Below are 22,808 nucleotides of genomic sequence, written 5' to 3' on the forward strand. Positions count from 1 at the left end.
CTGAGGGGAGCTGGGGCTGGTCACCCTTTGTGAAGCCCAGAGAGATGTGGGGCTGGCAGGCCTGGCACAAAGTGGAGTTGCCTCACATCTAGCTAGACCTGCCCCATGCTAAGGACCCTGCCAAAGCAAGGCAGGGGCAGAATGGTGCCTCAGAGGGCTGCAGCAGGAAACCTCCAGGCTATGAAGGGTAACTATGCCAGAGTGGGATCAAAGAGGCAAATTATTCTTGTCTCCCTCCACTAAAGTGGTTGTGCAAGTCCAGGACTATTTCTTAACACACAAATATATTTTGTGATCTGAAATAATTTGACACAGAATGAATTAAAAGTTTACTTTAATTTTGAACCATTTTATAACTGCATTTTTCTCATGAAGCATCTGTATCACAGCAGGCTACAATAACTTTGGGATAAAAGGCAACTGGTAAACTGTCCAATACAAGGTTCCAAATAAACAGTTTTTACTGGCCCCTACCCAGACGTATCCCAGATAAAGTTTTTGATCAAAAACATGAAATAGATCCACCTGCTTATTTTAAGCATATTAAAAAGGAAACTAATTGGACCATTTCTATTTGTCTAGTTTTTTTATACAAAAAGGCTACACAATGTTACACTTTATTCAGAATACAGTTAGAGCGATTATGAATTAGTGTTCTACACCTTTACTCAATCCTTAAAAATTAGAAACTGCTGTAGCATATTCACTATAACTTAATACTACGAGAGACTTTAAAAAAAACTAACAACAATTACTGCAAAAAGAAAGGCTACTTCCAAAGCAAGCAAGGTCAGTACCATTACAGAGATTTAAAAAAAATAATAAATTTTTAACAAGCAAGGCTAGGGTTTGATAAATTCCATCTTGCAATTCATTCTTGTGCATTCTTCGTTTCTTGAATCACTCCCAAAATCCATTTGTATTATTACTCCTCGACCAAAAAGGACCAGAACAAAAAGTTTACTTCAATTGTTCCCATAGGAAACTCAGCTTGGTTAGTGTGTCAGGCACTTTCTGAGATACTAGCCCACCCCTCGAGCCCTCTCAGCAACTCTACAGGCCAATCAATGCAAGTTCACTCAGATGATACAGCTGCAAAGAGAAAAAACACAGGTGTCAGTGCTCCTGAGTTGTAAAGGGCTGTTGTAACACATCAAGACTGCATGAAGCCGGTGCACAAGACGTTACAGTTAATTACTTCCACACTTCATGGCAGAAGTCAGTTTGGAGTGTGCTCATTGTGTGTTTCCAGAGCATTTATTCATTATTGTGGCACACTGGGACCCAGTCGAGTCAATCCCTCCCTGCCAACCAAGTCCTCGGTCCAGTCAGCTGTTTTTCTCTTTTTGTTTTGTTTTTAAATTCAAGGTTGGAGCTTCTTACCTAAAGGATGATTTACAGGTCAGTATCGAACCAGGCCAACTGATTACTGTCACCTGGAGGCAGCCCATCCATAAGGTCCTGGGCATGACCAAGATCTGGCAGACCATCAACTGGGTAGTCAGCACCAGGGTGGTGGCCACCCATTTCATGTTCCATCATAGGGTCCATACCCAAGGCATCCTGACCGTATCCGCCAGAGTGGAAAGAACGGTAGCTAGGATCTAAGAAAGTTAAAGGTGGCAGAGGGAAAAAAAGCATAATGTTAACAGATGTTAGATGCATCAGAAGCTGCAAGTATCAGTGTGTGAGGAGATCGTGTAGCCATCTAATTGTTTTCTAGTTCAGCCAAGTTCAACACAATCTGGTGCCTGCCCTTAACAGCTATTCCATTGTTTGGAAAAGCTTTCCAGTAGGATTCTGCAGACAAAGCACACTGCAGTCAGAAGCACGAGCAGATTCCAGCCAAGCCATTAGTCTGCACAATCAACAGTACTAAAATTCAACAATATTGCAGCAAAACCAGGCTCCAAGACTGTAGACTTGCTTCTGAAAGACTAGTCAAAAATAGCTCAGAATCCTTAGGGATACGCTTGTGTTCAAATCTATAGACACTCACAGACTAATGCATTCAATACCAGCTTTGTTGTTTTAAAGAAAAACTGCACTATTGGAATTGTCAAGTCCATTTGTAAGGAATGGAAAAGATTTCTGGAAACAACAGCTCAGCAGGAGGTGTTCCCACAGGACTCAGACAAGAGACACTGGTTTTGCATGTTCATACGGCTCCCATTTCAGTGCTGCCAGTGGTGTTGCAGAAACGGGTTATTTGAACTGGCAGTTCCCCATCTGCCTGTCAGTTTGCAATACCTCGCTGAAGAGAAAATTCACTCTTCACTCATTTGCAGTTCTCCTTTAAAATCTATGACTTGACTTCATCCAATTGAAAGTTTAGTCAAGGGGAACAGAGGACACGTACCATCTGGGCGGTATCCAAGAGGCTCTCCCTGGGCACCAATATCCAGTCCGAGATCCGCTGTCTATGTGTACACAAAGAATTACAAAACAGTTTTAACATCGGGTCTTTTGGTCAGCACCAGTAATTCTGAGTTTAAAAAGTTGTGAAGCTTGCCCCAAATCCCTTTGAACAATTCCTCTGCAGTGAGCACTGCAGCACTGCTGTCAACATGAAATGCCTTTTTAGCTAAGTATCTGCATCCAACATGTAATAGCCAGATTTAGGAATCCACAGATCACTGGAAGGAGGGTTCTACCTGGGAGTGAAGAAGATGGGGTGGGTCTAGAAACACTCCTCAGGTAGGTACACCTGTCCAGATCCTGCAAGTCAGATATTCCCAAGGCAGCAACAGAGCTTTTAAGAGTTCTGAAGGAACCTCTCCCATTTGTTCAATTACAGAAGTAATTGCCTGCCTGCAGAGCAATTGCCTAACTCCAATCTCAAAGAGATATTCCATTTTAGCTCTCCCCCCATGTATTCTTGTGGTAGATAGAGATTTTAGGAAAACAGAAAAGTAACATCTGAAATAGTACAAATTAAAGGCTACTGCCCCCTGTGTAGTAGATACATACAAGACAAGACAAGTTAGGCTCCTGAATCTCAAGAATTTGTGGGAAGACAAAGAATGAGTGAAGCCTTCCCTGTATCCCATGCACACAGATAAACTTCAGTCTCAATTTACTGTGTAGTCCATTTAAAATGAAAAAAAAAAAAAAAGCCATGTGTGATAATGAGCCTGCAAACATATTCAAGTCTGAAATCTCAGTTCTCAGGACTTGAGGGAGTTGCATTACCAGCCCAAGATTACTAATCCTGCATTGTTGGCTTGATAGAAGCCTCACAGGATATGTTTTATATTTATGCTTCCCTCATATCACTAATGTTTCTATTTTTGCATCCAGAGTTCATTAGGTTTTGACAAGCAACACAGAAAAGTACAAAGTTCTTGTATACAGCTTTGCACACTAGCAAGCATAATGAGCATTACACACTTCAGCAGCAGCGAACAGATTCTTCCTCTCTGCCAGTGAAAAAGCAGCTTGAAGGCTGCTTACCACAGGTTCACTGCACATGAACACAAAGAGAGAGTAAGGAAGGTACAGCCACCACACAGCTGTGTAAAGCTGGGCCTGTATCACTGATGGCATCTACACTTCACTGGTGGAAGGAGGGAGAACAAAGAAGTGAGCTCTCCGCAGGGAACTGTTCACATAGATCACAGAACTCACCTCGTTCCAAGCCATTGGCTCGGTCCGGAACAGGGAGCTTGTCAGCTCAACTGAAAGTCGCTTCTTATAGTCCTGTGGTTTGTCCTCAGACATTCTGAACAGCACTGCAGCTGCGTAGGTTGCTGCCAAAAGGAAGAGTGATTTTAGTAGAGGTCAAGACGTCCATCAACTCTTCTAGCACAAGTATGAAACCAGCCTTAAGTTCACTTACCAACACCCTCATTCCTAGAATGAAGCAGTTCTGTTAAAGGAGCAGTTGCACCTTCAGCTTCGATTGCTTCAGCTGCCTCCTTGTCTTGAGCCAGTTCACAGAGTACACCAGCAGCTACTCTCTGGATATTCTCGATGGGAGAGTACAACAACTGCAACCAAAACATGAGGGCTCTTTTAGCTCTTCCACTTGAAATGAGCTCTTCAGCACACTCTGACTTAGCAGCTCTATCTAGGAAGTGTAAGAGCTGTTTTATTTCTTTTCCTCATATGTATTATAGTGCTGTCTTGAGCTCTCACTTACCTGCACAAATAGTGGAATGGTATTTAGACCCCTGATTACAATTCGATTATGAACATCACGTGCAAGAATGTGCAGGGCTCCAGTGCAGCCCTCAACAATTTCTTCCATACGCACACCCTCCTGGTTAGGGAGAGAAAAGGCATTTTTTGAATTGGAGATATTGTATACTCTCTTCTTAAGTGACTGTCAAAAAGCCAATCAGCAGTTCCAGCTAATCATCCAAACTCATCCCCTACACTCACCCCCTTCCCCCAAGTGCTGGCCTTCAAACTTAGCATCCCCCTGCTATGAGTCAACCCAGTGTACCCTCCCAAATTCAGTAGTGAAGCATCCCAGTGGAATGATTCAGTGGCTTTTATTATGAACAACCCCTCTGAAAACACCATCTCTTTTTCTACAACCTGGATTAGCCTGGCAGTTACTAAGCTGGAAACAGCAGTTACCAGTAGCAAGAGGTCCCTTTCTGCCTCTGCATGAATTAACTACACTCCTGTACTAGTAGATGCTGCTTCCATTTGCTGTGCTAAGCACCGCCCCCACCTTTGTTAATGTGTTTAACACGATAAAAATAACCCAATTGAGACTGATCTTGTTACACTGACCTGGAACCAAAAGAGGTAACAAGTATGGAGCCTGCACAACTTCTCAGTACTTTTACAGGTCTAAGCACCCTTGCAAATATGCAATAAGCTGTGACAGCATTCCTAAAGCCATTCTTCTTCTGAGGAGGGGGGACTTCTGGTTTCTTAGCTGACAATTACTTGCCTTGCCAGAGCAGGCAGTACCAGAATTTCTGTGAGCTCTAACACTTAGAATTAAATGCTCAAGATGTTATTAAAATAAGAACCAAGGTTTGTTTTGGCATCCTGATTTAAGAAAAATCTCAGATCTGCCAAAACAGAGCTATCAGCGCACAGATAATAATGTGAACTAGAGCAAATAAGACAACAGTTCTTTAGCCCAAGCACTACAGCACTGACAAACGAGGAGCTGGAGAGAGCTTTGAGAGATGCAGTGTCAGGGAGGACACTCACCACGAACTGCTGTTGTGTCCCGCCCATGGAAGTGCGCCGCTGGGTATCCTGGTGTGCTCTAACCAGCAACTGCACTAGCCTTGGAATAGCACCTTGTTCACGCAGTGGGGCGTGGTTTGCAGGACACAGAGCCAGGTTGCGGATCAAGCCAACAGTAGCCTGCAGGTAAGGAACAAGTGAGGAATAAAAGAGCAGGACAGGTGTGTTTGCTGTTAGTGACTTCTTTTTTTAACCAGTTCATCTCAAATGTTTAAATCTCTAAGAGAAAACACTAAGTTGCTCAAGTGGAGCAACTTCTCCAGCAGACAAAATGTATCCCCCCAACACTCTGGAAACAAAGAATTTTTCACTTTTAAAGTTACATTTTAAAGAGCAAGGGTTTTTAGTTTCAGTTCTGCCAACTTTTAACCATTACTTACCTTGATCAAAGGCCAGTGTGAGGGTGGGTGCAACAGCTTTACCACCACTGGAAGTCCGTAATGGAGACGAACTGCATTTTGAGCCATCTCTGCTTCTTGGTGTCTGCTGGTGAGGTGACGGAGCGCACAAATCGCAGGTTCCGTGATGTCTTCCCTGTCTCCAGCCCGGAGGACTGTGCGCACCAGAGCCTCGATGCCACCGACCTGGCACACCATCATCTTGTTCTTGTAATTGTTGCAGGTAAGGTTAGAAAGGATGCCAGCGGCACAAGTCACAACATTAATGTCATCTGATCCTAATAGCTGAACTAGAGTTCCTAGAAGGCCTTCCATGCCCTCCTGCAGAAAAAGAGAGAAGAAAAAGTTAAGTCTTCTTTTTCACTATGTTGACTTTTGCTCTTGATCCCTCAGACAAGCCCTTTACCTGCTTTGTTGCAGCATCTGACAGATTTCTCAGAGTCCAGAGACAGTTCTGGACAAGACGCTGGCTTGGATCTGTGAGGTGGAGCCCCAAAGCTTGCATCCCACCTGGAAGATGGTACAGATTCGACACCATTACTCAGATTTGATACCACACTCTGATGCTCACCTTGTGAGCAGTCAGATCCTTTTCTTCCTTGACATCTAAGTACAAAATCTCACAAGCTTTTGGATCCTTCTTGTCAATATCACAATATGGCTGGGGGCCTAGCCCTTCTTCACATAGGAAAATAACAACCCTCTGAAATTCCCTATGCGACACTGGGCCTTTTAAATGTGTGCATATTCTCAGGGATGCATCCTGACAACACTCAGCTACTAACGCCACCCAGTTAACAACACAGTGGAGTTACTAAAAACAGCCACCCTTTTATACTTCCGTATACTAAAGGCCTCCAAACCTGGTTATGGACTTAAGGACCAACCCAAGTTAATTTTTTGATGCTGGCAGTTTCTGTTCTTGATGGAATGAACTGATCCCAAAGTACTATGCAGATTTTTAAGTTAGAATGAGGACAATGTACTTACCAGCCTCAACAATAGCAGGTTTGTTGCTGGAGCAGACTGACAACACCTTTAGCACCCTACTTGTGGTCCACAATAGTTTCTCATAAGTATAGGTCCTCATTATGTTTACTAAAGCTTGGGGTCCACCACTTGCCAGAATAATCAGCTGAAAGACAGCAAAAATAATATTTGTCTGTCACTTCCTACACATATCAGCAGGTAGTAAATGTTGCTGGCTTACACTCCTCATGGTTACAGTTCCCTAAAAAAACATTCCCATCTGCTTATGCGGACTGTGAGTTTTATAGTCTCACTATAAGCACAGCAGCATTTCCACAAGATAATTCCTGTATCCCTCCACTCTTGCAAGGTCAGATTCAGGAGGTCAGTACACAAGAACTGTCAGGCCATTCATCACAAGCTTGCTCATTTTAACTTCTTCAGCACCAGAGGCACCTACCTTACTTTCTTGATTGCCATATGCTAAAATCTGAAGGCAATCTGTTGTGATGGCCAAGAATTTGACGTTTGTCTTGTTGAGCAAGGCGACCATTTTCTGCAGCCCACCAGCGAGACGGACAGCCATCTTGGCTCCTTCCTGATGTAACAGGAGATTGTGAAGAGTTGTAATGGCATAGAACAGCACAGAGTCCACTGGGGACCTAAAGAAGGGGAAATCCTCATGAGTACCTGCTCCTAGCAGACCCAATTGCAAAACACAAGTACTGCCTCAGTAGTGCACATACCCCAGCATTTTAACCAAAGCAGGGATGCCTCCTGATTTGAAGATTGCCAACAAGCCTTCACGGTGATGTGAGAGGTTGTGTAGTGTCCCTGCAGTACACCGGGCTGTCTCCACGTCATTTGTGTTTTGCATGGTACGTACGATGGCAGACACCATCTGGGGAGATCTCATAATGGCATGGCGAGATGCTTCCTTTTTGGACAGCTGATGAACCATAACTGCAGCCTTGTTCACCACCACCTAACACAAGTATTTGAATAAAGCTTTTAGTTTTAAGGTCATTGAAGGTGCCCCAAAAGCCAGCAAAGAAAATACTTACCTGGTCCTCATCATTCAAGAGTTTGGTCAGTTCTGGGATTGCACGAGTTGCAAGTTCAGCATCATCTTGGTAGTTTATCAAATTAACAACAGCATGTTTTAACATCTGGGATGGCTCAGCTAGGCGCTGCACGTTAGTTGGATGAGCTGCATCAAACTGCGTGGATGGGATCTGCATTCCTTCATCCAGGGTTTCAGGGAACATAGCTGCACGCACCCTCTGAGCTCTAGTCATTGCATACTGGCCATCAATATCTGAAAATAAGTCATGATAATCTCAAACTAGGGATAAAAAGCTCATAATCCAGATTGGCAGTAATTGAGTAATTAGGTTTCTGTATTATTAAAGTGCTTGTCCAAGCAAACCGGTGTAATAAAAAAGAACTTACCCGCAACTTGCTCCTGGGTGAAGGACTGAGAGAATCCCTGTTCCCACTCATACAGCACTTGTGTTGTGTCCACATCTTCTTCTTCAGGATTTCCCTTGCCACTCAAAGAGGGAGCAGTTGTTGTGGCACCAGAATGAATACCAGAGTCCAGATATGATTGCTGCTGCCAATGACTGACCGCTGCTTTTCTGTCTGGCTCCATTGCCATATCCAGCTCCATCAAGTCAGCTGTAAGAAATCATTGGTGAACAATTAAGTTTAGTTCAATTATTCCAGCATGTATTAATCCTGCAAGAGATGACAGAGATTTTACATTAAAATAAGCTGTTATAAAAAACTTCCTCTGCACTGCAAGTGAGCAGCAACTTTAAACTGAGGCTTTATGTTGAGCTAATGTAAACCTAAGTGACATTGAAAAGTTAAAAAGAGAGGGATGAGGAGTCTTCTAGATTCTAGTAACAGAAATTGTAATGCATTATATACCTTGAGTTGCCATGTTCCTTGTTATGCTCCCAGAACTCTTTCTTGCACCCTTTCAGAGATCCTAAAAAAGAGCAAGGTTAGAACTTATTAAACACTACTCAGAGCTAGTAAGACAGGATTTCACATTAGAAGACTGGAATTGCAAACTAAGACTTGGCACACCTTGCCATTTCATTACTACAGTGAGTATACTCAAATGCTAATTAGCAAACCCCCATGGACAGACATGCAAAAGAACACAATGTATCACCCAGACTTCTGTCAGGTTATGTGTAAGATATTCTCTTAGAGCTGCAAGAGAACAGGAATTGAAGACTGACCATGATAGAGGTACTTTTCATTCCTCTATCTTTCCATAAGATGAAGTCCAGACATTAAATTCCAGAGTTTGGAAATGCCACAAAGACAATGGCTTAATGTCACACTTCCTCACTTCCCTCAAAGATAAACTAATTAGAAGATACTAGGAAAAACTGTCTGATACAGGGCGACAACATGAATTTTCATGGGGAAAGTTGAAATGATCATTCTGCACAAAGACTACCTAAAGAGTTATAACTGCACCTCCTCCTTTATTCCCTCCCTGTGCCATAAGAATAAAGGCTTCTTCCTACAAAAAATTCTTCCTTGAAGTTAAAACTAAAAATTGAACCAGTCTTATTTAAAAAAAAAAAAAGCTGTCCTTCAGTTGAAAACACATTGAGTCCCCAAACTCACTTTTATTGTATACACAGAAAACCAAGACAACTGGGGGCAAGGAGGCTGAAATATGATCAAATGCCCTATACAGATTTTCACTATGAACCTCCATTCCATATCATCAATCAGTTTAAAAGTATTTGTACCATAAATCCGTACTTGTCTCTTCATTAACCCAGAAAGAGAAATTTGAGGCTACAGCTCCACAACATGTCACTTTTGTTTCATTTGCTCCCCTTCCCCCCACAGTCCCACACTGTTTCCAGCACAGACACAGAGCTGGTGACAGCCTATTCTGGGAGCCAGCCAAGCAGAGGCATTTGTAGTGGTAGCTTGTGCAGGGAGCAAAACCATCTCTTGCAGCAATCAGCTTTCACTGTGCTGTTAGGTGTTAGAGCTGTGCCGATCCAAACATTCCTGCACAATGAAGTAAAGGCAGTACACTAATCCCTGAAAGGACAGGTCTGCAGTGCTGCATCAGGAGAACAAAGTCCACCTGACACTGGATTTGTGTAAAGACAGATTTCCCAGTTTAAGAGTTTCCTTCAGGAGCACCTTTGTGAAAATCATAATTAAACAGAGGGCAGGCCTGCAATTTTAAAAGTCTCACTGGATAGGTGGGACAAGCTTATATTTCACTGACTCTGAGCCAGCTGCAAGATACTCCAGCAGCTCCTGAGCAATCTTGTTGCTTGGCTGTACAAATGCCAGTGCTGTTTGTCCTGACTGCACTCCCACAACTTTTGGCAGCAACCCTTCCCTGGCTCTTTTAAAACAGGCAGTAGATCTGCATCTGCAGCAGATAAACAGCATTAAGCTGATATAAGACATTACACAACATACAATAAGCATCCTGCTGTGCAGCTGGAAACACTAAACTGGTCCTTCTCCACAGCCTGGAAGAGACTGGCCAGCTCAGAGTCTGCTCTTGACAATGGGCATGGAGGATGTGCTGAAAATACAGAGACTCTTTCCAGGCCCTTACCCATGGATTCTTGCAACATGCTGTTAGGAGTTTGAGAGTAGTACTGGCAAGGGGAAAGAAAAACTTAAGTCTCACTGTCAGTTCACCATTGATTAAAAAATTCTAATGAGTAGCTAAGTTGAGAAAGTGCCTATACAAAAGCTTGATAGCTCTTTGCAGGTCTTCTGCATTACTTTGTGAGTTCCATTAACACATTCCAAACAGAAAGGGAATAGCAGTAACAGTAAAAATTTTATCTTTGCTCCCTGTAGTCCTCATTCTAAGTCAGATGTGACACTTTCAATACAAAATTTGGCATGTTCTAGCTGCTACGTGAAATTTTCAATATGTTTAGCACAAAAAAAAATTATTTTTATCATAAATTTTCCCATCTCCTCCCATCAGGACTATGATTAAAAAAGGATCACCAAACTGGTTTTGAAGTTGACTGTTTCATCTACCACTATGTTAAGAGCAGTGACTATGCTTTGAGACATTTACTACCACCTGAGATTTCCACACGCAATAAGGGGGTTGGGAAGAACATTTATGATTTTCTCCACTGTTGAATTCTGCATCAATGAAGGCAACTGGCCTATAGCACCTGCACTCTGAAATTGCTGTTTCAATTTCAGCAGGGTGAAGAGATCAGAAGAGCAGTTCTACCATTAGGTAAAATCCAACAGACCAGAGTAGTCAGTGAACAGCAGCACTGTTCCAAAACAACACTGAAGAACATCTACAAAATAGCAATCAAGAATACAAAGTGTTCAGAAATGCATTACCAGTGACATTCAGTCTTTGGAATGCTGACCCTTGATCAGCTTGCTAGCTGCAACTTCCAACATCCTGACCTGCATTTCATACACCTGTAGCCCCCCAGCAATTCTTGGTAGCTTTTTTTTATTATTTAGATAGGGAATTGTGTTTAATCCTAAAAGTTCAAACTAACTGCCAAACCAAAGTAGCCAGGGTTTGGTTTTAGGTTTTCTGCACCTAAATAGTCTCTCATCTTTTCATTCACATTCTTTTTTTATTTTACAAAGAGGTAAACTGAGTCCAGGCATGCTGCTGACTTTGTCTTCCCGTTTGTCACTCTCAAGATTAACCAACACATTTACAAAGGCAGCAACACCACCAGGCTCGGTACAAACACTTGTGCTGCTCATTTTCTTGACAAAATGGATCAGTACAAGGTCAGTCAAACACAGCTCAACCATCAGGATGAGACAGAATTTGTTTGTATACTTCACAAAAAAACTTCAGCATAGCTGCAAGCTTCACAATTTTTGAAGGCTAGCAGGCACTCAGAAGTGGGAATTCTGATAAATATTACTTTATACAGTTCACATAAATGTACTGCTAGGAGTTATGGGACTCAACTCTTCTCAAAAAGCTCTTCCTGCCCCATGAGACTCTCCACTTGCTCAGCAAGCATTATCAGCTTTAGGTTTAAATGAAGGTTAGGGTTTTTTAGACTATGTATTAAACAACTCATGTGAAGATCAATTCAAGACCTTGCACTAGGCTGTATTATATGGCATCTGCAAGCTTAGAAGGCACATGAGCCTTCTAATTTCAAACTAGCACAGAAGACAATTCAATTTTCTTGATTTTTAAAAGGAATGAGGGAAGTATTAGTATTATTTCTTATCATGTGTTTTTATTAGATATTAATTTCTGATTCTGGAGAATAGTTAGGCATATGCCAGTAAAGTCAACAAGCCTACAGTAGTTCTGAAGTCTGAACAATTCTCTTTAAGACTGACTCAAACTACACCTGACTGATCTGATAAGCAGCTCCCTCCCCACCCCTGCCACTTTTATAAAGCAAGTCAAAGTCTGCAAGAATGCCATAAATACGTTGTTTGGGAGCAGCATGTTATTAAAACTTGCACAAGAAATCCACACTGATCCATCCTAACACCGTGAACTGCTGCACACAAACACCCCTCCTGACCATGTTACCCTGTTTTTTGTCTCTGTCTCACCTGGGACAGGCCAAGCAACTGCACCTTTAAACTACCCAGAACAAGTAGATCTTCATTTTCTGACAGTCACAGCAGTTAAAAATGTGTATCACCTACACACAAAGGAAGAGAAGTATCTGTACTGAAAAACAGTTTTTCTCCAAATGCTCTGAAGTCATTGCAACAATTCCAAAGGTGTTACTGAAAGTATCCTTTAGGTCTGATTTTATAACTGGTCTTAGCTGCTTGCCAATGACAAAAATCCATAGCCAAAATATACAGGCAACAGTAGTTCCACAGCTGGTAACACCAGAGAGCACTCATTTCTATGACCCAAGTCCTTGTATTTCAGTTCTTAATGCAGCAGAAGCTTCCTAATTAACCTCAGTTTTCAAGTTGGGAATTTGAAAAATACATCCAATTAAGGAATTAAAAAGCAAATCAAAACAAAACAACCCTTTATCTTCCCCTGGAAGCCTGTTTTCTAGAAAACAAAATGTGGGGGAGGAGGAATTATCCAAGCAGGACAATACTGACAGTGGAAACATCAGGAAAAAAGCTTTCATGGTATAAAGACACTTTAGGCAGGAGTGGCTGAACTGTCTCTAAGCAATTTTTGGTCTAACCTAAGCCCCAGATACAAACACTCTTGCAACAGAGACCTACTTCTACTGATCTTCATCTTACGAAGACATGATCCAAACTGTTGTAAACTTCTAATTATTCCTTATCCAAATGTGGATAAAATTCTCTCCTCCCATATCCACCCACAGGTTTTAAAGAAAACTGAGAATTTTAATCTGGCTGTATTGAGCTCTGGTAAAAGTACCTCTGTAGGTAATTTTGGAGGTCCTTCATGTACCAGATGCCTCTGTAAGACTGGTAAGAATTCCTGGAAGGACAGTTTTGGTGTTGTGTATTTTAAGGAATGTTAGAAGCTTGTGGTAGGAATGACAGCTGGAGTTTACAATTTTTTTGAAAAAAAAAAAAAAAAAAAAACCAAAAAACAGAAGACACTTTATTTGAAAATAGGTACAGCATGTGCTGGAATTTCACTCTGAAGGCTGCACTTTTAAAAGATTTATTTTTCTTGTACAAAGATACCACAGAGGATTACAAACAACAGTTTTCCTCGAATGTATTTCTATATCCAATAAACAAATACTGAAGAGCATTCCCATATTTTGTCTCCCATAGTAGCAGTTGCAGTCCTCAGCCACCTTGTCCCCTCTAAAAGATACAGCCACATAGAGTGAGTGTAGATTATTTTGAAGTTAGTTATATGCAAGTATTAGAAGGCCTTGACTATTGGGGAAATTAGTCACCCACCAATACTGACTTTTGTACACCAGTGCTTTAAGGACTTGAAAGGACAAAAGCTACTATGAAACTCACTGCAAAGTGGCTCTTGAATAATGGCTATAGGCTGTGAGTTATCACATTAAAAATATCCAAGTGGTGCATTGCTTTGTTTAAAGACAGAAAAAATAAGGTTTATACCTTATTATCAGTACTAGGAACAGGAGTATAAAACTTCATGTATTTCATATTAACGTCAGGCTACTTTCTGCTTTTAATGGGGTAATTTCTAATACTATGTAAAAATATCTTCAGGTGGCTTATGACAAGACACCTTAACCTAGTGGAAGAAACTTAGTGTGTAATATCAAAAGGAAACAAGTCAAATCACACAGTCTTTTTCCTCTAACAGGGGAAAAAAACTATAGGCTTTCACAGCTTTAAAACTTTTCTACTTTTTTTTGTTGTTGTTTACATGGTAGAAACATTCATCTGTAGCCTTCACTACTACTTCAGAAGAAGTGCCATGGCAAGAGATTAAGCAGTATTACTATATTTAAGTGTTGTGCCAAGATGTAGCAACTTGAACTATTTCAGAAGTTCCACTGAAAACTAAGAGCTACCAGTAATCTTGACCTGAATGCCACGGCATGCGCCCACACTGAAATCCATCTTACTGATCCTAGAGTGCTACTGAACAAACATTTATTAACTATACCTTGTGGCAAAACTGCTCTGGTTGCTCCTCCAAGCAACATTTGTTAGCATCACTGCCTCCAACCACTAAGCTATTCTTGCTTAGTAAAGTATTTCTCTTCTTTCCAGTGATAAACTCTGTCCTGTGTAATCCATCCAGCTCAAATTTATCCAAGCAGGAATACTTCAGACAACATATTCTACCGATGCCTGCAGAAAGTTAGAAGATGCCTTGCAAACAACAATACATTCTATCTTAGATTTAGCTAATCATACCATAATAAATTAGACTCTGAACCCAGAATATGCAATAGTGTTAAAATAGTCTTTAATTTCTCTTATTATTAAGACTGAAAGTCTAAGGTTTGTTTTTCCTAACAAACTTGAGGAAATTAAGAAATATGAATATCTGCTTTACTGACCTCAATTAAAATGTTCCAATTTCTAAGCCTTCGGCATCCTTAAGACATGCTGGAAAAGGCAACAAACTAGCTCAGATAATCCACAGATTTAAAGTGGGAGAGGGGTGCAGATCTGCCAACACTCACTGCAAGTCACCTCTATTTCAGCCACTCTTCTTTGTTGCTTCGTTTCCAATTCATTATTTCCTTTTTCCTTCAGGCATTCCAGATTGCTATTACATCAATTGTCCTGGCTTCTCAGCCTTTGTCTTCTGCCTTAGAAATTACCTAAAAATTCCTTTCTGTAATAAAGGCAGAAAAACCTCCCTACACTAGCTTTGGTAAGGGTTTTTTTTTTGGTTTGTTTTTAAATAAGAGTTCACTTCATGCCACACACAAAATAACGTGTTGCCTCTCTATTTTCAGTTATGTCAGCAATCTAAGGCCAAGAGTACAGAGTTTCTATTCACATGCCCGTTGGCTAAAGCAAACAACATGTAAATATTTCCTTCTTGCTACAGTTCTCCAAGTTGATTACAACTGAAATGCAGGTAGTCTGGTAGCCTTGACTAGACTTGAACACTAGGTTAGCTGTATTTAAAAAGAGAACATGTTCCTCAAAAAATGTCTAGTGAAGGAAAGACTTACGTTAACTTAAGTTCCAAAAAAGTGAAGCTTGTTTTGGAGTCAATACAGTCTTAAGCAAATGTGAGTGAGTAGGGAAAGGGGCCACAAGAACTTTACAACAGCTGTAAAGTTCCAGTCTGCCAGACTTCACCTCTGAAGCACTACAGGACACACACCTGTTTTACCTTTCTCTTCCTCCTAAAAGAGAAAGCAGACTAGTAAATAATCATACCTCCTCCTACCTAGCTGGCAATGTTCAGCAACTATTACATTTCAAGTGCACTTGAGACTATAATGTAAGTGTAGCAAGAGCCACATTTTGCTTTGCTCACCTAAAGTAGAAAAAGCCACCCAGAATGTGGGCATTTTTAATCAATTGCTGAAGAGCAACTTTACACAGACTGACAGTTCAGGTAACAAAAAGTATCAGAAGTAGATGTCAGAGATTTCACAGGCAGATGGGTCTCTTCCAGCTGCAGCCCTGTCCGTGCTGTGCTCTGAGCAACTAACACAGCATGAAGGCACTAACAGCTTGTGCAATTCATCAGGGTCTTCACGGGCACTAAGGTTTAAGTACCCTTTTAAAAACAACCCATTAGAATTCTCAATAAAGCAAGAGCTATCAGTGGTCTGAGAGCCACTATCAGCCAACAAATACCTCAGATAACTAAAGTACAAAATGAGAACCTGGAGGAGAATTCAGAACAAGCACATCAGGAAAGTTATTAAAAAAGAAATAAAAGTTTTTATCCTGGCACCAATCTGCACTATCATTCCAGAAGATGAACTCTGAAACAATAGAACCTGCTAGGAAGCCTCTCCAAGCATGAAGCTGGCAATATTATATAAATGTTTTCCTTTTGAAAGAAAGGAGATGCACAGAACTTCACTCTGTAGGACAGACATTCTAGAGAAACTCTGGCAGAATTACAGACTGATGGGACACAGATATGTCTAAACGGATTTGGTAGAAGCTACCTACCAACATAATTTCTTATCAGCAGTACCCTACATAATTTTGCTTGATGCTGGCCAGAGGCACATGGCTGGGCATCCTATGCAATGTAAAGAAAGCACCTCTTCACAGAGTCACATACTCTTAATTAAAATCATGCTGCAGGAGCTGAAATTTCACAGCACTGGATCTTGTCACTTCAGAAATTAAGTATTTGGATCTACAGCACAGTTATTTCACCCTTTACCTAGAGAACATTCAGGAGTTACAAGAGGATTGGGTCTGTCAACCCAATCCTTTACATTCAAAATCACAGGCAACTATACCAGCAGCTTCTAACAGGATCTGCAAACAAAACACTCTGTCCTATGTATTTATTTGTTCTTCTAGAAACTTCTGGTTGCTTTTAAGAGGTATAAGCAGCAGCTGCGTTCAAGTTGACAAATCATCAGGTCACGTTTGAAAGTAATGATTTAAGAGAGCTTTTCATCAGCAAGTATACCACAGCACTATCAGAAACTTTATTAGTTGGCAAAATAGACCTCAAGCACCTAAGTATCTTCCTGACTGTCCAAGACGGGAGCTGATCATAATGTTAAACATTATGATATGCAAACTGCTTCAAATACAACTCTGCTGTTACACATCCAACTTGAGAAGAAAAGTAATGAACTTCCTCACACAATATACATATCAATCCCATGACAGCAGTTTGTAGCTCAGTATTAGAGGACTGGTATGACACTTTCAAGTTAATGAACTTGCATTAAGTCATAACAAGATTATCAACCCAATTACTCTGTCTTAATTATTTTGACCAACTAAGTATCATTACCACAAACAAATAAACAGTTTGTGGTGTTTAACAGAAGTGATTAGTAACAGTCAAAACAGTTACTAATCACTTCTGTTCAGCAATGCATTTGGGATCTTTGGGTCACTGGCACACACTTCCCACTAGGGCTTTGTACAGCATTCACTAAGTTTGAGTATCCTCATGGCTGGTCAAAACATTGAGAGGAGTTTTATCACAGCTTAGAGAGCTCCCACCTTTTATTTGCACGACACAGATATGTACATTATGCATACTCCCATCTTCCTTGGTTAGGGATGAGCCAGTGTTTCTATCCAAGGTTTAGTCTGCCAGCAGGACTCCATAAATATGCAGTGGTTTACAGCTTTTGGTCCATGTACCCATACTTATCACTGAGTAAGGTGACTGTAGTAGACAGCTGGCAGTAGACAGGATCAAAATTCATTCTTTAGTCTTACCTAGTTACATGAAAAAAAGTTGCCATTGTGATCATTTAGAAGCAACATATGATAATTCAGACAAATATTATACCACATTTCATTTAAAGTTCTCAAAGTTCAGGGACAAAACCATTGCCAGCCCTCAAGTTTCCCTGCCCACATGGTTTTGTGTATCAAAAGGACAATGGTTCTGCAGTCATTTAACACAATCACGTGCATCACTAAGAACAGACACTGTTACAGAAATACCTTTCTGGCTTGTTTGTGTATAACTTGAAACATTCACTTCCACACCAACACAGAACAACTTAGCAAACCATCTCTCTTCCAGACAAGGAAGTATCTACCCATAATCCAGTTTCTTCTTAGATTGAAACCACATAGTCATCCCTGAATTTAGATGTTAAACATTAATCTCTACAGTTTAAAAAACCAGAGTGATTAGTCATAATTACACTGACAAAGTACTTATGAATCTGAAAGTGGCTGTCTTTGCTTGTCTGTCAGAATAACGCCGTATTTACAATAAGTCACACCAATACTCCAAAAAGGACTGTTTAAACAACAAACATCCTAATGAAGTCTGACACTAAAAGACATTTCTTCAACTCTCTCTTAATTAAGGCAAACTGATAAGGGAGCCGCATTTAGCGGTGCCTTTAGGATGTTAAGATTTCTGGCCACTGGAGGGCACCTGAATTGTTGCCAGGACAATACAGAACTACTTGCTACAGTTGCTGCAGAGTTGGCAAACTTCTCCAATTTATACAAGTCTATTTAGCGCAGTAAATCAGCCCAGAAATGCTGGTTCCAGCAAATACATGTACAGTGCATTTGCCAACTCCAGCAAAATCCAGCTACCTCATACTGTTTTTTAAAAGCAGCAACACAGAATATGAGATTAACTCTTTCACCCTTCCACATCAGTCCTCAAACAAGGCTCCAGAGTTAATTTAGTATTAAGTAACAGAGCAAGCACTTCACTTCTGCAATACCAATCCAGCCAATGTACATTGTTTCCTAAAGTCAACTTGGAACATGAACAAAAAGTTCTGCTGTAAAGTAACATGTGCACTCCTACTTCCCAAGGCAACGAAAGCACAGGATGAATTTGCTTTCACATCAGAGTAAACAGACTTAGAAGGTGAGGCTAAGCTACAGGTATGTTTCACCTGTTCACCTCATCTACTTGGTGTTCCACACAGACAGAAATGCCAGAATTAGACTTCTATTAGTTCTCTCCCTTGCACTTGAAGTTACCTGTCAGTGAAAAAAGAAAAGCACAAACCCCCAAAAACTGAAATAATTTTTTTGGCTCCTTTCTTCTCATGAGAGGCAGCACAGGCTACATAGTTTAACACATTGCCCTTCTAGGCTAAAGCCTGATCACAGACTACAGCAAGTTTTACCATGGAATCAAGTGCTAGAAACAGATATTAAAAGTTAACCAGTGTCAGGCTGCCTTACGTTGGCAAGTCTAGCCAATTCAATTGATGCTTAACTGGAAAATCAGAAATGTTGCCCTTCCAGGAAAATAATTTTATCTAAAGAGAAAAGAAGAATTACACACAATACTTCCTGTCAACGAGTTTACCATTTCTAGATTCCCACCCAGTCAGCCAGCAAGGCACTGGGCTCAGAGTTTGCAAGTGCATGCTCTGAGGACACAGAAGCAAGTCACAGCTGCCTGCAGTTTCTCACAGGTTTTATCAGGCTTTGTAAAGTATGATGTTCAAGATAGGTAAGGTCAGTCCTGATTTTCCTGCCATGGTATGCAGGCTACCACAGTCACAGAACGAGTTTTGCTGCAGGCAACTGCATGATCACCACAACCCCAGCATTACCAGTTTAACTATGAATTAAGGTAAGTGATTTTGATTACTGATGTATTTGCATACCAGTCTGCCTACTAGACAATACTCTGCAGAAACATCCTTATCCAGGAGTTTCAGACAGCACATTCAGACTTCAATTTCTGAGACAGAAGCCTCCAGCAGCCATATTTCCTGCTCCATTCTTTCTACTCCTGAAAACACTGCAAAATCAGAACACCACTAGTACTAACCTCTTGCCTTAACATCCCCAAAAACTCAAGTTTAACTCTTCAGAACATGGTATTTCAGGATGCTAATTCAGATGTAGAGTCACTACAGATGGACAGATGTTTCAGAAAAAAAAAATCATTACGTCTAAAGGGCAACCAGGTTTCACAGCCAAGGTTTGGTAAGCCACTTAGTGATACACCACAGTCAGAGCAAAATGCCGGTGTCCAGAGTAGACATACACCATGCTAAGAGCCCACTCTATTTATAGCTTAGGCAAGAAAAAGGAAGCTTGGGTTGATAAGGCTGTAACACAGCATTTGAAGAACTGATTTTTCCAATCAAGCTTTACTTTGTATTAAATCCTTGCTCCTAGAAGCTACCATGCATGGCATTGTCCTTTCCAACATGGTATTTTTACTTATTTCTCCCCTAGACCTTGTGAAATGATTAGCCATACAGACTAAAGTGAACATTCCCCTGGATATCAGTTTACACCTAAATAGAAAATATCTGAACTACCAGATAAGCAAATATGACATTTCTTTAGAACAACTCCAGAACACTCAATTATACTGAGACATTCAGTGTAATTTTGAACTGAACAGTTGAATTTAGAGAGACTCAAACTCTTGCCTGAATACCTAAGCAGCCTCATTTGCAACAGTACCAGCCATTAGACAAACGACACAGCAGTCACATACCTGCAGCTGTCAGCACCTTTTTATCAAAAGTGCAAGATCAACATTAGGTTCCTGGACTGTTAGGTACTGAAATCCACATTATAACTTGGGCCAATACACACCAATAAGTTTTGCCGCTTAGGCTTTTTTTTTTTTTTTTTGATCCTTGCAGCAGTACCTTTTTCTCATTCAGAATCAAAACCATAACTAGGAAGTTGCTGACTGGTGTGTCCAAACTTAGATCAATAAAACCCCGACACTCTTTCAAGCTAGTTCTCTCGTCTTTGCCTTTACTATAGTCTCAGCACATAAAGATCCTGTTTTACTAAAACCCCTCCTTGATTTCCGTCCGTCGACCTCAGCATACCAGCCCAGCCTCTTTCCATTCACCACTTGCATACTTTGGGGGATGGGAGGACCACAGATGTCTGGAATATACAGAGTGTCAGAACAATGGCTGCTCCATGAGAAAGAGATCAAGAAGTAGCTGATTACAAAGATCAACACTGCTATTCCTAAAGTCACAAGTAAGTAGCCCGTGGTACCCTCAAACATTCTGTCTTTTCTTTCCAGTTAGGATAATTTTCAGAGGTTTTTGGAAAGAGACACAAAAAGAAATCGCCCAACGTCCTACATCGAGTTTTAACTAGGGAAAAATGCAAGGTTTTGCTAAATTTAAGAAAATTTGCTGCTCTAGGAGCAGCTAATCATGCACGATAGAGACGAACTAAGCTTTGTTTAAAAAAAACCAAAAACAAACTAAACCAAACAACAAACCACAAAACAACACACCGGGAGACCCTGTTCCTAGAGAAATAAGTGCCCTAGATAGTTCTGGGAGTAACCGCGAGTTGATCCCCACACCTCAGGAACGCGGTACTTCGGGAAGCTGGAGCCGCCGTGGTCCCCCCAGCCGGCCACGGGAAGCAGCGGGCGCTTCCCCTCGCAGCGTGGGAGCCCCAACACCGCCCGCAGCCCAAGTCGTTCCCTACAACACCCTGGTAAGGTGGGTGTTAAACTTAATTTGATTGCTCCCAGCTCCAGGAAAGCTTCATTTCGGTGACACCCAGAAGCAGCAGCACAGCCTCTCCAGCAAATATGCAATGCCACTAAAAGCGAAACCCCACAAGGCAACAGATTAGTTATCTCCCGCTGACTGCAGTGACCGTGATTAATTATATTCCGTACAAATAAACCCGTACCCTGCTCTCTTCCCCCTCCTATCGCCAAAGCGGATCTGCAACCCACCAGCGAGTTAGTATTTCCCTAAAAACGGAGGGGGAAGAACCTCTAAAATAATAATAATAAAGGGTCATTAAAGTACTCCGGGCTCAGCTGCAAATGAGAACAGAGCCGGGCGCATGGACTTGCCTTCTCCCGCAGACCAGAGCAGCCACCCCCTCGCCCCAGGACGAGCTTCCCAAGAGACACCTCGGGAGCTGCAGCTGCCGCTCCTGCAGCCACGCAGCTGTCCGGACCTCCCAAAAACAAGAGCCCTCTCTCTCTTCCTTTCCTGCCCCCCCACCTCTCTCCCACCCCCGCTCTCCCCCTCCCCCAGCCCCGTCCTTCCCGCCGGGCACACCCTGGACCCCCTCACGGCCGCGGGGGTGCCCGGCCCGGGTTTGCCCCAAGTTCCCGCCGGAGAAAGCGGCACTAACGTTGGAGGAAGGGAGAGCGCAGGGTCCCCCCGGGCTCCGGCGGCGGCGGCTGCTGCTGCTGCTGCCCGGGCGATCCTGGTCCGGTCCGTCTTTCCTTCCTCGACCCCCCGCCTCCTCCTCGCTCACGGCGGTGCCCCCGCCGCTGACTCCCGGGTGGCTACCGTACGGGGCGGCGGTGTTCGTGTCCCCCGAGCGCCGCCGCCGCCACTGCTCCCAGCGCTGAACTGAGCGAGAGGCTTAAAATGGCGTCGCTCACAAGGAGGTTCTTATAGCGAGCGGCGGGCCCGGCTGTGTATCCTGCCGCCGCGGCCGGGCCCCGCGCGCGGCATTCCATAGGCGCCCGGCGCTCAGGGCAGGCAGAGGGAGGAGGAGAAATAGTGCCCGGCTCCCAGGGCGGAGGGAGACAGGGAGCGGGGAAGCGGCTCGATACAGGGGAAGGCCGGGCCGGGCGGCGCTGGGTAGGGCTGGGCAGGGCTGGCCGGGGCAGGGGGAGCACGGCGGAGACACCTTATTCCGGAGGTGGGAAAGAAGGATCCCAGTTCCCGGCTTGCGAACGAAGTTGCTGCTGCCCTGAGGGGTGTAGAGGCGGCGGGGGAGGGGATACGACTGAGGGGATCAACCCGGGGTCCCGCTTTGGGAAGGGAAGGGGGGGGGGTGGGGGCAAAAGGCGAGTGTGACTCTCTCTCTCCTACTCCTTTCCAAATCTCCCCCCCTCCCCCGTTAATTTGGAGTTTAGTTGCCTGAGGTTTTGGGTTTTTTTGGTTTGTTTTTTTTTTTTTTTTGTTTTGTTTTTTTTTTTTTTTCTTTAGTGCACGGCACCAACTGTAGCGAAACTCCGTGTTCCCAAACGCCCGCGTCGCCACGTCCGGGAGACGCTCGGGCGACTGCGGAAAATCGGCCCTGGCGCTGAGATGGGGCAGCCGCCGAACCCGGCCCGGGGATCGGCCCGGCCCGGGGCTCAGCCCGGAGCCCGGGGCAGCCCGGGAAGGTGGCGGCGGGCCCCGCTCACGTCGGCGGAAACGCGCTCCCTCTCTGCCCTTGTAA

General features: G+C 42.8%; 1 protein-coding gene across 2 annotated transcripts; it reads right to left on the reverse strand.

Moving 5' to 3' along the window:
• Window positions 1-317: 317 nt before the first annotated feature.
• Window positions 318-22,537, reverse strand: CTNNB1 (catenin beta 1). Of its 2 annotated transcripts, none has more exons than XM_053974444.1 (16): window positions 22,505-22,537; window positions 8,517-8,577; window positions 8,034-8,261; window positions 7,646-7,899; window positions 7,328-7,566; window positions 7,042-7,243; window positions 6,603-6,747; window positions 6,019-6,122; window positions 5,595-5,933; window positions 5,176-5,334; window positions 4,142-4,261; window positions 3,839-3,989; window positions 3,628-3,749; window positions 2,360-2,420; window positions 1,384-1,604; window positions 318-1,092 (listed from the first exon to the last, which is right to left on the reverse strand). In XM_053974444.1, exons 2-15 carry the CDS (start codon window positions 8,527-8,529, stop codon window positions 1,396-1,398), a joined length of 2,346 nt encoding a protein of 781 aa, XP_053830419.1. In that variant the 5' UTR covers window positions 8,530-8,577; window positions 22,505-22,537; the 3' UTR covers window positions 318-1,092; window positions 1,384-1,395. The 2 variants fall into 2 exon arrangements, with proteins under 2 accessions (XP_053830419.1, XP_053830411.1); XM_053974436.1 differs by lacking the exon at window positions 22,505-22,537 and adding an exon at window positions 21,765-21,943.
• Window positions 22,538-22,808: the final 271 nt, after the last annotated feature.

This window comes from Vidua macroura, chromosome 1, assembly GCF_024509145.1.
Source record: "Vidua macroura isolate BioBank_ID:100142 chromosome 1, ASM2450914v1, whole genome shotgun sequence".
NCBI lineage: Eukaryota > Metazoa > Chordata > Aves > Passeriformes > Viduidae > Vidua > Vidua macroura.

What these genes read in the sequence shown, in the direction of transcription:
- CTNNB1 (XM_053974444.1), bottom strand. An exon ending in TCTTGAATGATGAGGACCAG is followed by an intron (nt 7,567 to 7,645) that starts GTAAGTATTTTC and finishes TACTTGTGTTAG; the next exon opens with GTGGTGGTGAACAAGGCTGC. An exon ending in GCTTTGGTTAAAATGCTGGG is followed by an intron (nt 7,244 to 7,327) that starts GTATGTGCACTA and finishes CCCCTTCTTTAG; the next exon opens with GTCCCCAGTGGACTCTGTGC.